At 40.8% G+C, this 19507-nt stretch overlaps 1 protein-coding gene across 1 annotated transcript in view; it reads left to right on the forward strand.

Moving 5' to 3' along the window:
* Positions 1-19507, forward strand: part of tmeff2a (transmembrane protein with EGF-like and two follistatin-like domains 2a) — a 178904-nt gene that overhangs the window by 133655 nt on the left and 25742 nt on the right. Inside the window, exon 5 of the mRNA XM_029703561.1 lies at positions 15690-15786. Coding sequence (XP_029559421.1) covers positions 15690-15786 — 97 coding nt within the window. The remainder of the gene's footprint in view (positions 1-15689; positions 15787-19507) is intronic.

The raw sequence follows: 19507 nt of genomic DNA on the forward strand, positions 1-19507 counted from the left end.
GCTAACATTTCCCCAGCCTAATTGTTACCAAATATCCAACAAGAGATTCAGTGAGAACAAAAATCGGACATTTCTATCTAGACGACTCCCCACTCTTGTTCCAAAGCCGCGCTATGACGCTGTCACAATCAAAACGGTGCTGAAATTATAATCTTGGTGACCACATGACTATTGCTTTAAATTAGTATAACGTTTGGATATGACTTTGGGAATTTCAATATAAACAAGAATTTGATACATGCATTCAATTCGTCAGACCCTGAACGAATGTTCTGTTCTGATGATAACTCTAAATTGCATTCTGGTCTCATGTGCAGTCTGGCAGTGTCAAATATGGGTGTGCTTTGAATTTAAGGCGACTTTTTGTGAAGCAAATACGCTAGGCTAAAGGCTTCGATGCAATAACTGTTTGGATAATGTGCTATTACATTTTTTGACAATCTGCCGCTGCGCATGTTCTGTATTTTGTGGAATTGCATTAGTGCGACATTGGGAGAAAATGTTGTAATTTCCCGGATCTTGTCATTTTATTTTTTCGGGAAATGTGAAGAGTCGTCCGGGGACAGTCCCGGGATCCCTGTTACCGGTGTTAATCTCTAGTACTGTATTGGCGCCTGGCCATAACAGCGTCTTATCTCCATATCTTCCGTATCAGTGAGCAGATGGGCTGATGGGGAACTAAAACACTTCTGTTTCACACTCTGCAGCACATAGCACAGTCAACAGGAAAATACAGCCAAGAATCTATTCCCATGGCTCAGTGGGTTGGAGTGGTGCTGGCAACACCAGAGCTGTGGGTTTGATTCCATACTGTGTGTATAGGTGTAAGGTGTTTTGACTAAGTTGTTTTGAATAGCATTTCTGGTGAATGACAGGGTATTTTGTAGTATCACAGGAGATATGCTTAGGCTGAATAATTAGTGTCCTATGCTGTCTTATCTGACTTCATATATTTAAATATTCATCCTCATGAAAGGACATTTCAGTCGTTTGTGTGCTTTGGTACACCTGTTTCAACCCAACACCAGACTCAGACTTATATATCATCCTCATTGCTCTCATCTGAAACTCTCTCACATTATAACTAATGTTTATTGTCATACATCCTATGTTTTCAACCCTGTAGCTTTGTCTCTCTCTCCACGTACGCACACACACACTCACACAAATGTCCTCTCCCTGCCAACCCTCTCTTTTACCTTACCTTGTCTCAACCTCCTCCCCTCTTTCCTTAGACAGAAATAAGTGTCCCTCTAGCCCCTCTAGCCTCTACAGCTCTTGTCCCTGGTGCAGACCTATTCTGGAACATACCGTATGTAAAGCTGCTCCTCATAGCTCCTACTAGGAGTTTATTCTCCACTGAGAGTGCACTTGATGCGTGCTGCTCTGAGTGCTCTGGAGGGAAATGGATGGAGAGAGAGAGAGAGAGAGGGGGGGGAGGGGTGATGGAAGGGGTGAGAGAGACAGAGAGAGAGACACAGACACCAGAGACAGAGAGAGGTAGAAAGAGAGAGGTGGAGATGGATGGAGAGAGAGTGAGAGAGAGAGTGTGGATGTGTGTGTGTGAGAGAGAGAGAGGGAGAGATAGAGGCTATTTGTTCTTCCCTGTCTTACTGCTGTGTATCAAGCACAACATGGGGCTTAGAGAGCAAGTATGTTGCAGGTTGTAGAGGGGAATTAATTGAATTTGCAATGAACATGCTGATGCAAGATGTGATGAGAACTATATGGATTATGTGTGTGTGTGCGTGTGCACTTCTGTGGGTGGGTGTGTGGGTGCGTGCTTGCATGTTTGTGTTCAAAATACTATGCTTATGGGTATATCGTATATGCATGTGTGTGCATGTTTTTGCATGTGTGTGCATACATGCTTTTGTTTATACGTAAACATGCATCTACTTTGAATGTGTATGGTCATGTGTGTGTAGACGCGTTATGTCATTGTCAAGGATGAGCGTGCTTGGCTGTGTGCGTACGTCCACGTGAACCAGTATGTATATGTTTGTGCCGGACATATTTTGCTCTCTGTCCGTCTGCGTGCATATAGAGTGGAGAGCAGAATGCTCTTCTGCAGTTGACCTTGTGCCCAGTGGGCAAGAGAGAAGAGCAGTTGTACACAGTGGTACACAGAGCAGCCTTCCCAGACGTGGGATTCTTCCCAAATGGCACCCCTTTCCCTATATAGTGCACTACTTTTTAACAGAGTTCTATGTGCCTTGTTCAAAAGTAGTGCATTATAAAGGGAAAAGGGTGCATTTGGGAAGCAGACCTGAGTACAGTAGAACCACTCTCTGCCACCACAGCAGTAGCAGCCAAACAGCGAGCCAGAGAGAGAACAGGGTCTAATCCTCTCAAAGCTGTGAAAAAGGAAGTTTCAAGCTTTAATTCCTCCAATAATTCTAAACCCCCTTAATCCATTCAAAATGAATGACCCAGTTTGGGACCTTGTTTATCAAACTTGTTCCCACTGTACTGTTACTAGCTACCTGTCATGGACTCATGGCCATTTTGGGTTATTTTAGAGGGGAAAGGAAAGAAAGGGAGTTGAGAGAATATACAGTGCATTCAGAAAGTTTTCAGACCCCTTGACTTTTTCCACATTATGTTACATTACAGCCTTATTCTAAAATTGATTAAATAATGTTTTTTTCTCATTAATCTACACACAATACCCCATAATGACAAAGAAAAAAAAGTTTACCTTATTTACATAAGTATTCAGACTCTGCTATGAGACTCGAAATTGAGCTCAGGTACATTCTGTTTCCATTGATAATCTTTGAGATGTTTCTACAACTTGATTGGAGTCCACCTATGGTAAATTAAATTGATTGGACATGATTTGGAAAGGCACACACCTGTCTATATAAGGTCCCACAGTTGACAGTACATGTCAGAGCAGAAACCAAGCCATTAGGTTGAAGGAATTGTCCATAGACCTCCGAGACAGGATTGTGTCGAAGCACAGATCTGGGGAACGGTACCAAAAATGTCTGCAGCATTGAAGTTCCCCAAGAACACAGTGGCCTCCATCATTCTTAAATGGAAGAAGTTAGGAACCACCAAGACTCTTCCTAGAGCTGGCCGGCCGACCAAACTGAGCAATCGGGGGAGAATGGCCTTGGTCAGGGAGGTGACCAACAATCCCATGGTCACTCTGACAGAGTTCTAGAGTTTCTGTGAAAATGGGAGAATCTTCCAGAAGGACAACCATATCTGCAGCACTCCACCAATCTGGCCTTTCTGGTAGAGTGGCCAGACAGAAGCCACTCCTCAGTAAAAGATGCATGACAGCCCACTTTGAGTTTACCAAAGGCACCTAAAGGACTCTGACCATGACAAACAAGATTCTCTGGTCTGGTGAAACCAAGATTGAACTCTTTGGCCTGAATGCCAAGCGTCACATTTGGAGGAAACCTGGCACCATCCCTACGGTGAAGCATGGTGGTGGCAGCATCATGCTGTGGGGATGTTTTTCAGCCGCAGGGACTGGGAGACTAGTTAGGATCGAGGGAAAGATGTAAGGAGTAAAGTACAGAGAGATCCTTGATGAAAACCTGCTCCAAAGTGCTCAGGACCTAAGACTTGGGCGAAGCAGACCTGAGTACAGTAGAACCACTCTCTGCCACTCTGTTCACCTTCCAACAGGACAATGACCCTAAGCTCACAGCCAAGACAATGCAGGAGTGGCTTCGGTAAAAGTACCTGAATGTCATTGAGTAGCCCAGCCAGAGCCTGGACTTGAACCCGATCTAACATCTCTGGAGAGATCTCAAAATAGCTGTGCAGCGACGCTCCCCATCCAACCTGACAGAGCTTGAGAGGATCTGCAGTGAAGAATGGGACAAACTCCCCAAATACAGGTGTGCCAAGCTTGTAGCATAATTTTTTTTAAATTGAACTAGGCAAGTCAGTTAAGAACAAATTCTTATTTACAATGATGGCCTACCCCGGCCAAACCCAGATAACACTGGGCCAATTGTGTGCCACCCTATGGGACTCCCAATCACAGCCAGATGTGACACAGCCTGGATTCAAACCAGGGACGCCTCTTGCACTGAGATGCAGTGTCTTAGACCCCTGCGCCACTCGGGAGCCATCATACCCAAGAAGACTCGAGGCTGTAATCACTGTCAAAGGTGATTCAACAAAGTACTGAGTAAAGGGTCTTAATACTTATGTAAATATGATTTTTTATTTTTAATACATTTGCAAAAATGTCTAAACTTGTTTTTGCTTTGTGTAGATTAATGAGGGGAAAAAACTATTAAAGACATTTTTGAATAATGCTGTAACATAACAAAATGTGGAAAAAGTTAAGGGGTTTGACTACTTTCCAAATGTTCTGTATAGTTTCAGGCAAAATATCTGGTTTTGTAGCAGTAGCATCATTTCCTGTGTATTTACGGACAGTATTTGAAAGAATATTGTATATTGGGTAATGACTCATGCTGGGTGATTACGAGTGCTGAGTGATTAACTGACATTTGTGGTAGATTTAAACATCTAATTGACCAACGTTAATGATCAATTATTTGAATTCCATTTCGTTCTGTTTTTTTCTTTGAGCTCAATGCTGTTTCTCTGGAGATAAATTGAATCAAGCCCGAAATGTACAATGTATTAGGGAGGCAAATGTTCTACATAGTTTAGTACAGAAAACATGGTAATTAACTACAATGACTATAATCCATTGCATTACTACTTGTCCGGTCTGTGTGGGGCAGACACAGGGAGGGAGAGAAGAATGTACGATCGAGAGGGATAGAGAGAAGTTGCTTGGAGAGGTATCTCTACCTGAAAATACATGATCTAACTGAAAGAAATGGTGCTTTGAATTTACTTAATTCATAGGTGTACATCGGTTCCACATGAATGATGTTAGACAAACACATTATTTTATTTTTCAGTTTACTTTTCTTATTGACAAGCAAATATAATTTGTTCAAGTAAATATATTGTAATGGAATAGAATAAATGTAACATGATTTGGTAAAGCTCATTTTATTTGAAGTAAATGTGTAGCTTCAAATGGATTTGATCATGTTCCCTAAACCTGATCACTACTTAATAATGAACATTATTTTATTGATGATATTGCTCATAATTATGTAGAAGGTTCTACATAATTATTAATGTAAGCACAAGATTAAATGCTGCCATTTCCTACTTTAGTGTTTGAATTTACACAAATGAATAGGGAAATAAAAAGTATATGCTAAAGATGTGTAACCAAGGAGCAAGAGACCATGTGCATCAGTGACAAAGAAGGCAAAAGGCATGTTTCAAAAATTATACTGTATTTTTTGTAACGGTTCAGCTTTTTGTAACGATAAATGTCCATTCACTGACATTCAGTGTTCAATGAATGGCACAGGTCTAAATCACAGTGCTGTAGGCTATATATCTGTATAAAAACAATAAGAAGTGTTGTGCTCACAATGATTGGGCACTCTCTCTAATGCATTTTGTTACAAAATTAGGTAGTTATTTTTCATAAGGAGTAACATAGACAAAGAATGAGTAGGTTTGCGTACATATTTGTGCATGTTAATTTTATTGACTAAAAGTCACTACAAAGAGAAACTGAACTTTTTCCATAAGCAGCAAAGAAATTAAGGGCATCTACTCAAAACACCATGCAAAATATCTAACAAAATCACAATAGCTCCATCTTTGGACATGCTCATTCTGTTTTGAGTTTTTGTGAACAATCTAACAAGTTCAACATAAGTCAAACATATAGTCTTAAACACAACAAAACAGCTCACTGAAACAGCCTGTTTTTAAATGCAACAGCTTTGTTAGAAAGTTTGTCCCCATTCAGTTCCATAAAAACCTTCAGAAAGACTTCAAAGGTATAGCGGAGCTCAGTAGGGTAACTGAGGTTCATGGCATGCATGAGGCCGAACAGCATTGCAACAGCAAATGCTACATTGCCCAGATCCTACAGCACCTTGACGCCTTCAAGGACAATCCCAGTGTCCTCTGGTTCCTCACTCAAAGCATGGTCTTTGATAATGTAGATCCCCACAGTTGTGTCCTCAATGGCTGCCTTGGTGGACTCTTCATCCATGCCCTGAACAAGACAGAAAGGCAAAACTTGTCAATCATACAAGATTAATCATTCATCAATAAAGTGTTTACAGTTAGGGACTCTAGATTGCAAAAAGTATAGCTCAAGAAGCACAAATCTTGAAACAGACAGAAATAAATCAAGACTGGAGTCCTTTTAAGTGTCAACTAAATCCAGAACTGCTGGTAATATTTGAACTCCGCCTATTACAAGGCTAAAATTAAAAGTGGTTCTAACCAAGATTTCCATTCAGATTACATTTGAGACATAGCCAATTTGATCACTGTATTCAGCATTCATGCAAATAAAAAAAGACAAATCTGAATAATAAAATTCAGAAGAAAAAACTTGTGCATCTAACCGCAGCTAATGAAATAAGATGGAAGACAGAGGAGATGACACAGTAATAGAATAGCTAGTGATAGAATATGATGGTGGCACGGAACAGGAGAGGAGAAGAAGGAAGGAAGAAGGAAACACTTCAATCTATTAACAAACCACATATTCCTGAACAAGTTTTTCTGGGTCTTCACCCATAGACACACACTCCCTTTATGATGCACTCTCGTCCAACATCTATGTTGCTATTCTAAGAAAAGAGCAGGATTTTTGAATAAACTTTTGGTGTAGAACTACATATGAATGTGTCTTTTGAAGCACAAGGAATTATTACATCAGCCATAGGTGCCATGATTCATATGAGTCTTCTGCCCAGCTGTCCTCCTCTTCTTTGGAACAACTTCAGCAGGTTATCTGAGTGTATTTCAAGTTGAGAAAGAAATTTGGACTGGTGTGGGGTGGGGTTGTGGTGATTCTCTTAAACTCAGCATTGACCTGAACATAGTAATTAAACAAATTAGATAAAAAACTGCAGAAAGGAAAATAGACTGGAGATAATCAGACAAGCACCAAACTATAGGGTTCTCTATAGGGAGAGAAATAACTAGGCAGTCAGAACAAATTGTGTTAACTCTGAATAAGGCTCACTTATGTGGCAAGCTGAGGGACAATAATCTTCTACCTTCAGATAACATACCCAATAGATCAACAATAAGACAAGCATGGTTACTTACCTGAATGACTTCAAAGAGCGCAGGCCATCTGCAATGAAGTCCTCTACCAAGGTGTGCGTCGCGGACAACTTCATGTCTCCTGTATGCAAACTTCTTCTCCATTTCGAACTTCACTGTCTCTGTTGTTCCTTTTCTTCACATTGGAAAGTAGAGCTTTCCGCTTGTCCTCGAGGCTCTCTTCTGTTTCTCCTGAGGGATATGATGGGCAAAAGTTCACTTCTGCTCTCTTTGTCTTTTTAACGCCATATGCTGCACTTGACTTCCCTGCAGATTTGTGCTTCAAGGAGTTTATCGTCACCTCTGGACATCTCAGTCTTTTCAGGCAAGTGCGGTAGTTTGCCAGTTTGTATTTCAAACTGGTTTTCCATCCGCCACATCCAGTGAAGGAACACTTCTCAGTCAGATTTGGAGTAACCTTTGTTGAGTGGACTTTACTTTGATGCACAATTAAGGCATTCCAGGTCTTAAATGCGCATGGACAGTCAATGTATGTACATGGGTAACGGACAGTACGGCCGTAATGTGGGTGCTTTAACTTGTAATGATGCAAAAGTTGGGACATACTTGACACCAATTCTGAACACCCCTTACATTTCCATATTCACACAACACTGAAAAAAAGAGAATAGAAATGCCATAAAACCTAAAGACTGACAATTCGGAGCAATTTTTTTTATTGGTATTAAAACAACGTCTAATAACAGTAATCATCAACACTGTATAGCCTTCGAATGGGTAGACAAAGCAGCACAAATGTAGTAGGCAAGCATCATGGACCTTAAATATAAATTTTGTTCATGAAATTATAATTTTTTTCATTATGAAATGTTTGATTCAATGATCTATTGATTTATGCATGCATCCAGTCATATGCACATACGTTGAATGATTTTTATTTTTGTCAAATCATTTTTAATGTATTGATAAATGGACCCCCATAATGTAAAGTAACACTGTTCAAGTGCTAAAATGAACTCCACATCCCATTTCAATAAGTCTGTATGTCACCTTTGGACAACATTTTACAACATGAAGGCAGCAATGGGCAAACTGTAGCCATGGGCAAAATGTTTTTTTTTTTAATTACTTTTACCTCACAAAATATTTTTTTTAAATGGCACACTAAATGCTGCTGCAAAATTAGTTAGCTAGCATGTTAGCTAGCTCAAGCGGTGTGCACTCCTCAGCAAACCTTAATTAGTTCTTGGCTTGGTGAATTCGAAGTTCTTGACCAATAGGTAAATATCATGGTGTTTCGCCAACTAACATTACCTCCTTGCAAAATGTTAATCTTGACCTAGTCCTGTTTCACTGTTCATAGAAGCTAGCTAGCAACATTGTCTTTTACCTTAGAATGCCATGCCAAAATGTTTCAGACTCAAGAGCACAAAATTTGCATATGGAGCAATCACTAATAACGTTACTGCTTACAATTCTGACTACAACCACACAGACAAACGTTGAATAAAATCAAATTCTGACTACAACCACACAGAGAAACGTTGGATAAAATCAATCACAATGCTTACCTTGAACAAGATCCTAGGTAGTCTTTTTTCACGAGGTTTGAATTGTTCCTCATTACTCATCATGGATTTGCTTTATTGGTTCACATTCCCCTACATGATTCAAACTAGTAGACCTGCTTTTATTCATGCTGCATTGATTGCAAGCAATGAAATCGCGTTGAGAGGGGAAACAAAACGTTTGAGTAAATCACAAATAATGTTTTCATAAATGTGACAGCCCACCTTGTCCAGTTTTTTCAGTGAAATTGGTATTCAGAAGTAGTAAAAGTATGCCTTATTTACTTTGAAGAGCTACTAAAATAGGGATTTTGTCAGACAGCATAGGCAGCAGCTCTGTTGAAATGAGGACTGGGAATGAAATAATAATAATAATAATTAAAGAAAACAAATGTAATATTTTATTAAAGTAATGTGAATAAATAAGCAGTGATGGGCAGTCACTACCATCATGGGACTTGTATTAATTGTTTTATTCTGTGTTATAGCATTCAACCCACATAATGCATAGTGCATTTAATGTTTAATAAAATTATCGAAACCGAAGTCAAAAAACGTGATAATTTTTTTAATAATCGAACTGAAACTGAACCGACCTCAAAAAGCATTCAGCACTAGTAATTACTAAGGAGAGATCGAAGACTGAAATAGATGATTAAACATTGTTTGAGGATATTTGACTTTGTGATATTTGGAAAATGTAAAGCCTCGCTGGGTGAGCAATTGGACAACTAGCCTATTGCAAATATAGAAAAGAACAATTCTTTAACTACAGTAAACCAAGTTGTTTTTCTGATATATGTTGTTCCACATTGGTAGTCTGTAACTATTATGTATGAATTTAACTGCAGAATTAGACATTTATACTCATTCCTCCAAATGTAAAATTTCGAAGTTGGTCCTAATGTCAAATTTGAAGTGTTTTTGACACCCTGTGTTGAGTCCTCCTGCTCAAATATCGTTCTGTTTCTTGTCAAATTTCGAAGTTGCTCCAAACGTCAAATTTAGAAGGTTAAGGTTTTCGATTTGGTTAAAACATAACAACTAGGCACTTATTCCACATTTTTAAGGTAAGGGTTAAGGTTTGGGATAGGGTTAAAAAAATAATAATAATAACGAGTGTCCACCACTGGGATCAAACACGCAACCTTCTGATCCAGAATCATGGGATCCAGAATCATGGGATCCAGAATCATGGGGTCCAGAATCATGGGATCCAGAATCATGGGATCCAGAATCATGGGATCCAGAGTCATGGGATCCAGAGTCATGGGATTACGCTCATCCACCACCCCCATCCACAGCACCCTAGCAAGACCCAAGCCTACTTGATGTTAATAACTACATTCGATTTGATTTACTGTTTCCCTTAGTGGCCGGTTATATAGGCATTTCCAGAAGTCCTCAGGACATGGATAGACGTCCAATTCCGAAGTCATTCTTGAGCCTGACATACCGTATGTGTTCCAGACCATGTTTGAAGTTAGATTTGGACCTATCATGATTTTCATTGGGTCTATGGAAAATGTCCATTGATAGTGCTTTTTAGTCCAGGAACAGGGTTAAATTATGGGTACGGGAAAGTGATAATGTCCCTGCATTTCCTCAGTTGAAAAATGTAGTGAAAATACAGTAGAATGTTGTTGTAAAAGGTGTCACTGTCTACTAAGCCATGAAAAAGTATTTGTTCTAACAATATTTAATCATTTCATCAGTATTCCAGAGCACGCCTCACTGTGGAGTGATAGGTGTCAGCTCATGATTGGGTCGTGCTAAAGCATGAGAATTACCCATTAAATCATCTAGCACTGTCAACATTAGGATCCTGGGGTCCCTCAAATGATTTCTTTGTCATTTAATGGTTTAGGATAGACTGATCAGTCATCCAATCCGTTGCACTATAGTGTGTAGGCAAGCCTATAGCTCACCCACATTTTCAATAACCTTATATATAAATATAATGGTGAACTCTTCAAAGGCCACACATAGTTTAGAGCTGTATGATATTTGTCACTGTTTCAGATTAAATAAAACAACGAAGCTTAAACATGTCATCACCAATTTAGACATTTGCACTTGCCCTTAATCTTTTCGTTTTTAAACCTCTATTTTATTGTTGTTTTCTACCTTTGAAATGATTTGCAACCTTTTTAGATACTTTACCAGTGGCATACAAACCAATTGAACATGTCGCTGTAATATACAGTATACAAAGTATAGGTAATATATGCATGTGTCCTTTTATGAAAATTGAAGCTTGAGATGGTTGATGGTTCTTTTTCATAGAAATTCTACTTTCCTCACCCTCCCCTGCAGGATATTTGCAAGTTTTGTGTTTTGCCGTTGCTTCTCATCAAATCCCTTAATAGTGTCATTATTTACATCGCAGTCATTATCGCCATGTCTCATATTCTTTGTCATTTTGTCATCCCTGTCATTTCTTCTGTCGCCCTTGGCTTGCTTTTGGGGATTCAGGCAGGGACTTTTTGTTAGGCTGCTGGTGACAAATGGCTTTGTAAAAAGTGCTATAAACAACAAAGAAAAAAGAAAATAAATGGAAAAATGTAATCTATGCTTCAGTGGTATCATCTTTCACCTTTTTCAATATCAATGTCCATTATGTTTATGGATTGTTTGGCTGCTGCCTCTATTCCTTGGTACGTGGGACCTGTGTATCAGATTCGTAGATTCAATGCTTAGGGGCATCCGGCTGTTGATAATGTCATTTTGATTGATTGTTTTAATCGTTTAATTCAGTACAAGTCTTCTAATAATGGATGGTCTCTCAGTACAGACAGATTATGGTTCAGATGGTGTATAGTACTACTACTCTATGTAGTTCATGATTGCGTAGTCCCTATCAATGACCTCGACCTGGAAGTAGCCTACACCAAACGGCAAGATTCCATCAAGCATGTCTTGACAGTGTCAGTGGTTGAACTTTTAAATTCAAATCATTTCAAAGTTGAATTCTTTGATCTTCTTGAGTGCAGCAGTGCCACACTGGAGTTGATGTGGTGCACCATACTAAGGAATAGCCACAGAAAAGAACGGCTCACCCAGCACAGTTCTTGCTGTTATAATATTAACATCCCTTTTTCCTGAAAACTTGTAACATTTACATTTCAGGAGTCTACTTGCTATTTCTGCAGTAGCCGAACATATTCTGCTATATCAATTGAATAGAAAAACATACTGCAATGAAGGTTTGTTTGAATTGAGGTCTTGCACATTGCTTATGCACACTGGCTAATTGCCAGTTCAAGTATTAAAAGTAGCATGGTGTCTTTTGACACGACGATCATCACGCTCTACTGAGTCGAAACTGTAATGGAGATCAACCAGTTATAACAGGGAACCATATGGTTTACTCCATTGTCCTAGTGACCACACACCAGCAACAGTCCTCATCATCTGTGGATGCACCCTTTTGTGTGTGTTTGAGTGTGTGTATGCCTTTCCCCTCTCTCTGTGTTTGTAACCAAGGTCGCTCTTGAACCGCTGTGTTTTTTTCAGAGGTGTGTGGGCTTCATTCATCATCCCTGTGATAGGTGGTGCTGTAGTGCACTAAATCTCCCGCTCTGCCTCTCTTCATCGGTCTCTCGCTCGCCTTTTCTCTCTCTCCCTCGTTTGAGAGAGGGCTCGTGGTCAGTGTGGGGAGCTCTATTATTGAGAACAAAATCTAACTGTACTATACATGTCTTTTCTGGCATGTCATTTATCTCTCTCTCTCTCTCTCTTTGTCATCCCCTTTGTAAAGATTGATTGTATGTCTCTCTCTCTGTGTGTGTGTGTGTGTGTGTGTGTGTGTGTGTGTGTGTGTGTGTGTGTGTGTGTGTGTATGTGTATGTGTGTGTGTGTGCGCACGTGTATACGTGTGTGCTTGTATATGAGTGTGTGTGCATACATGCGTGCCATTGTGTGTGGCAGGGGTGTTATTACTATAACCCAGTGCTGCGTAGTATCTTCCACTTTCCTCCCTACTAATGGTTCCAAGTGGGGGGGCTGGTCTGCCTCTGTTTCCGATCAATACCGGGAGATGTGAAGAGCACAAACATGGCTAATTGTTACAGTCATTGTCTGCTTGTGTCTTCTGACACTTGGGATAGTAGACAGGAACAGGGGAGATGTTGTGTAATGTTGCTACCAAGACACAGATCTACTGTAGTCTGGGATGTGGGGACTTGGGAGGAAAAAGAGAATGAGGGAAAGAGGGTAAAGCACTGCCTGTTGTTCTAAGTCACTTCATAATTGTACTGACAATGTAGGGTGGGTGGGGAGAGAGGTGTGTGTGTGTGTGTGTGTGTGTGTGTGTGTGTGTGTGTGTGTGTGTGTGTGTGTGTGTGTGTGTGTGTGTGTGTGTGTGTGTGTGTGTGTGTGTGTGTGTGTGAGAATATTTGTGTGAAGGATGCAGTTTGAAATGCAGTTTCAGTATAAAAAGATTGAAAGTTTTATAGAACATTGAAAGTAGAAGACATCTGTGTATGCTAATCCAATCAGTAGCCGTCAATCATATCAATTCAACCTGGATAGGAAAATTAACAACATAATTGAACTGTCAACCTCAAGTCTGTTGAACCCTTATTTGAACACAACACAGACCTTTGTATAATTTGTATGATATATTTTGAAATAAAGTTAAATGTCTAAATTGCTTTCGAGGGATAGAGTGTGAATACAACGTTTTTGCATATTTGCTCTGGTTAGAGTTGCAGTTTGTATCGTTGTGTTGTTACTGCTTTGCAGACAAAGATAATTGAGGCTCACCTTACCTTCTGGAGAGATCTAAGGTATAGAGTAGTCCCATGAATACAGAATATACACATTTCTCGCCTGACTGGGTTCTGTCTTCACAGAGACAGGAAAAGAGAGAGCATCTTAAGCATTCAGGAGGGCTGGGTGGGTGTGTGGGTATGTATGTTCTGCCAAGACCTGAGGGCACAGACACAGGTTCAAACTAAAATTGAGGAATGGGGAGAAATGTTCAAACTCTCACTGCAAGGAAACTTTCTCCTTTCTTGTTTTTCTCTACCTTTCTATCCTTTCTACTGGTGTGTAAGGACTTCGTGGCAAATGCATGTGCATGGTAAGAATGATTGCTGAAGCAGAGAAAACTTAACCTCGAGAAAGTGCTATCCAGACAAAACCAGAAAATATCAGGCCAAATAGGCACCGAAACAGTCAGAAAATGGCCACAAACCAAAGCACTAACCAGACCAAACAGATTCTACAAGTGTCAGGAACTCTTTTGGAGGGATGCGACACCATTCTTCCACAAGAAATTCCATAATTTGGTGTTTTGTTGATGGTGGTGGAAAACGTTGTCTCAAGCGTTGCTCCAGAATCTCCCATAAGTGTTCAATTGGGTTGAGGTCTGGTGACTGAGAAAGCAATGGTATATGGCTTACATCGTTTTCATGCTCATCAAACCATTCCGTGACCACTCATGCCCTGTGGAATGGGGCATTGTCATCCTATGAGAGCTTAGCATGGTAGCTAAATGAATGGCCACAATATTGAACTGTCCAGCATTTTTATACATGACCCTAAGGATGATAGGATGTTAATTGCTTAATTAACCCAGGAACCACACCTGTGTGGAAGCAGATACTTTATATCCTTCATTTACTTGTGTTTTCAATGTTTTGGCAGTTACATGTATGTAAGAGAGTAGACAAAACAAAACAGCGAACAGACCAAAACAAGGACAAAACTTGATGTAATAAACACAATAAAACAGACTAACCAGGTCAACCCAGGACAAACTAGGTCAAACAGGCACTAAACCAGATGAAAGCTAGACTATAAACCAGGATAATCCAGTCCAAAAGTTATTTCCAAACACCACAAGGGAACACACTCCAACAACCCAAGTTGGGGGAAAAATTAAGGATGTGATACTGGGAGATGATACTTCTCTCCCTGCTTCTTCTTTCTCTTCCTCACGGGCCCTACCTTTTTAAAAATAGCACTCGGTAATAGAGGGCCGGGATGGAATAGGGAAAGGGGACCAGGGATCCTCAGAGGAGGGATACGCAATTTGAGTTTGGGCAGATTGCTTTTTCCCCCGCCCGGTACTGATGAGTCGTGGCTATGCACCGGTGGGGGGCTAAGCCCTCCAGCCGCCGGCGCACTGCAGAAAAGAAATCATCATGATGAAATAAAGGAGAGACTCCAGAAAGATCAGCAGGGATTTCAGGTGACAGAGAGAGAGACAGGGAGAGATGGAGGAAGGGAAAGAGGGAAGGAAGGAGGGAGGGAAAGTAGGAATCAGAGAGACAGTATGGGCTGATTGTTGGATACGGTGGATGTAGAGGCACTTGAGACGCCTGGCTCCGGTTGCTAGGGGTCATGGTAACATTGTGGGATTGAGGACTTGTGAGATTTTCGCCAAATGGGTTTTACAGGTTTTTTTTGGCAGAAGTAGTGTGGATCTTATTGAACCACTGTGTTTATATGGGTGTCTATAGGGGCCTAATAGGGGTCTGTGATAGTTGTGGTACCAAAGGCTTAGTGGATTGGACCATGGAAACTGCATGGGCCACTAATATGCTTATTAAATAACCATATTGTTATGTCACATGTTGTTGTGAGTGGCCAGTTGACCATTTTAAATAAGTGATGCAAATGTGGACCTTCAAATGTCCTTTAAAGAGACTAGCCGGGATCTTGAAAACTGTGTCTGTATTTTTCAACCTTCCGTGTGGACTCGACTTGTCAATGTATGGCTCATACATGCTAATATCTGCAGTTCTCTCCCAGCGGAGAAAAATCCTTACATTCTAACATGACATAATTTAGTGCATGAGAGATCTGTGCACTTGCTCCTGTCATGTAGTGAACACACGCTCTGAAACAAGAGGGATTGCCTGGCTGCATGCTGACATATTTTTATAACAGCGAGAATGAATCAAATACAGAACATCGAATAAATGAATTAGACTTATCTCTCTCTCTCTCTTTCTCTCTCTCTCTCTCTCTCTCTCTCTCTCTCTCTCTCTCTCTCTCATTCAGGAGGTGAGGGGTCGGCGGAGACTGGGCAGAAGGAGACGTCCACCTGTGACATATGCCAGTTTGGGGCGGAGTGTGATGTGGACGCTGAGGATGTATGGTAAGTAAACCTCAGGGTTAGTGCACAGCTGGCCAACTCATTCAGGAAGTTAACAGCAACAGTTGTACCAACTCAGTAGGCTTGTAGTTAGTGTCCACCCTGAGTTAGGAGGCTGGGGATTCAATCCCCAGGCGGGTCATACTAAATGTCATGGGAGGGATCTGAATCCTGGTCTCCCACGGGAGAAATCAATGTCTTGACCATTAAACCAAGAGGAAATTTCCTTTCCCTGATGTTGAAGTGGCATGCAGGGCTACCTCATTACAAGTACATGAGCAACCATGTACCCGACTCATTTCTGCACAGCACTCAGCAATAAGCAAATTGATTGGGGTTAAATGAATGAAAGAATGAACAAATGAATAAACAAATGAGCGAATGACCGAATGATAGAACAAATTAATGACTGAGTGTATTTTTGTGTCTTACCACATTTATGCAACCCTTAATTCCCTTATGGGACACCGTTTAGATTTTCAACACTTTAGTGCCACATCAGTGCATCTCTTTTAACCCTAATTCAACTCCATGACTTCTTCAGCCCCATGGGAGGATAGGCTTTAAAGGGTGGATGGACTGAGTGCCACAGACCAAGAGAGGGAAGGTGGAAAAGGTCTTTATCAGGCTTAACCTCTCTGGACTAGGTGGCACCAAATCGTCCCACCTACGTAACAGCCAGTTGAATTCTGTGGCGTGATTTTCAAAACCTTTGAAATGCTATTACTTCAATTTCTCAAACATATGACTATTTTACAGCTATTTAAAGACAAGACTCTCGTTAATCTAACCACACTGTCCGATTTCAAAAAGGCTTTACAACAAAAGCAAAACATTAGATTATGTCAGCAGAGTACCCAGCCAGATATAATCAGACACCCATTTTTCAAGCTAGCATATAATGTCACAAAAACCCAAATCACAGCTAAATGCAGCACTAACCTTTGATGATCTTCATCAGATGACACACCTAGGACATTATGTTATACAATACATGCATGTCTGTTTAATCAAGTTCATATTTATATCAAAAAACAGCTTTTTACATTAGCATGTGACGTTCAGAAAAAGCATACCCCCCGAAAACTTCAGTGGAATTTACTAACAATTTACTAAATTACTCACGATAAACGTTCACAAAAAGCATAACAATTATTTTAAGAATTATAGATACAGAACTCCTCTATGCACTCGATATGTTCGGATGAAGCACATTTTGCAATATTCTAAGTACAAAGCCCAGCCATCACGGGCTAGCTATTTAGACACCCGGCAAGTTTAGCCTTCATCAAAATCATATTTACTATAAGAAAAATGGTCTTACCTTTCCTGTTCTTTGTCAGAATGCACTCCCAGGACTTCTACTTCAATAACAAATGTAGGTTTGGTCCCAAATAATCCATCGTTATGTTCCATCAGCGACGTTTTGTTCGTGCGTTCTAGACACTATCAGAATGGTAAATCACGGTCGCACGCATGGCGCATAACGTGACAAAAAAATTCTAAATATTCCATTACCGTACTTCGAAGCATGTCAACCGCTGTTTAAAATCAATTTTTATGCAATTTATCTCGTAGAAAAGCGATAACATTCCGACCGGGAATCTGCCTGTCTGTAAATACAGGGAAAAACAGAAAGGCGGGGGCAGGCAGTGCACGCGCCTAAGCCTTTTGTCTGCTGATAGACCACTTAGCAAAAGCTCTCGTGTGTTTCAGCCAGGGCTTTGAATTACGTCATTCAGGTTTTTCCCGGGCTCTGAGAGCCCATTGGAGACGTGGGAAGTGTCACGTAACAGCAGAGATCCTCAGTTTTTGGAAGAGATGTCAAAGAAAGCAAATAACTGGTCAGACAGGTCACTTCCTGTAAAGGAATCTCTCAGGTTTTTGCCTGCCAAATGAGTTCTGTTATACTCACAGACACCATTCAAACAGTTTTAGAAACTTTAGGGTGGTTTCTATCCAAAGCCAATAATTATATGCATATTCTAGTTACTGGGTAGGATTAGTAACCAGATTAAATCGGGTACGTTTTTTATCCGGCCGTGTAAATACTGCCCCCTAGCCCCAACAGGTTAATGGCCCCCACACCTTATCCCCCAACATACACATACAGACACACATACACACGCATGCACGCACGCACGCACGCACACACACAAACACACACACACACACACTCCCCATTCCAATCTGTTTGTTTGTGTGTGTGTGTCCTGCTTCAGTCCCACTTCAGTGCCCCAAACATGCTTCACTGCCTCTGTTCCCATCGTTCTCTCTCCGTCTCTTACTATCATTCTCTTTTTATTTCCCTCTCTCTTTCTTTATCTGTCTCTATCCCCCTACTCTCTCTATCCCTCTCTCTCCTTCCCTCCCTTCCTCTTTCTGTCCGTCAGTCCTTTAGAAGGATTACTCTGAAATATGAGGCTGGGGATTATAAAAAATCAATGTTATATTCGGCAGCAATAGGGTTTATAGCTGTGGTTTTGCACGACATGGAAGAGGCTAGGGAAGGGTGCCGAGTGGTCTAGCCACTGACTGTGTGTGCATGCACGTGATGATGTGTGTTTGTGTGGTGTGTGTCTGCTTGCGTGCATATAAGATCAAAGTCTGTGTGTGTGTTTGCAAGTGTGTGTGTTTGTGTGTGCATGTAAATGTATATTTGTGTGTGTGTTTTTATGTGATAGAGTGTGTGCCTGCCTGTGTGCGTAGCTCTGTCTGCGTTCATGTGTGTGTGCATTCGTGTATCCGTGTGCATTTGTATGTGCATGTTTTTGTGTGTGTATTTTCATGTGTGTGTATGTGTGTGCATGTGTGTGTGCATGACTGGAAGTGGCCGTTAGAGGACAGGTACACAGGAAGCCTGCAGGCAATCATTGAGTTTAGATAGAGGGTAAACCACATGGCACTGTGCAAATCAATAAGACACATCCTACTAAGAAGTGCTCCTCACACACAGGCACACCAATACACGCTCTTATTGTTCATCTCTGCTCCCTCTCTCTCCGTCTCGATATACACAGAGTTTACAAAGCATTAGGAGCACCTGCTCTTTCCATAACTGACTGACCAGGTGAATCCAGGTGAAAGCTATTATCCCTTATTGATGTCACTTGTAAATCCATTTCAATCAGTGTAGATGAAAGGGAGGATACAGGTTAAATAATGATTTTTAAGCCTTGAGACAATTAAGAGATGGATTGTGTATGTGGGCCGTTCAGAGGGTGAATTGGCAAGACAAAATATTTAAGGGCCTTTGAACGGGGTATGGTAGTAGGCCAGCCGCACCGGTTGAGTGTGTCAAGAACTACAAAGCTGCTGGGTTTTTCACAGTCAACAGTTTCCAGTGTGTATCAACAATTGTCCACCACCCAAAGGACATCCAGCCAACTTGACACAACTGAGGGAAGCATTGAAGTCAACATGGGCCGACATCCCTGTGGAACGCTTTCGACACCTTGTGGAGTCCATGCCCCGACAAATTGAGGCTGTTCTGAGGGCAAAAGGGGGTGCACTCAGTGTACGTTTGTGTGTGTGATTTTATTTTATTTTATTAGGGTCTTTTTTAGCCCACCAAGGAGAAGTCCTCCAGAAGCCATGAAGAAATGTAAAAACTTACAGAAATGTTTAACAACAACAAAAGCAAGGTTAAAACACAAACACAGACCGACATTCCTATCACCTTTGTGTATTATGTGTGTGTGCATATGTAGGCCAGAGAATGTGC

The sequence above is a fragment of the Salmo trutta genome, chromosome 20 (genome assembly GCF_901001165.1).
Source record: "Salmo trutta chromosome 20, fSalTru1.1, whole genome shotgun sequence".
NCBI lineage: Eukaryota > Metazoa > Chordata > Actinopteri > Salmoniformes > Salmonidae > Salmo > Salmo trutta.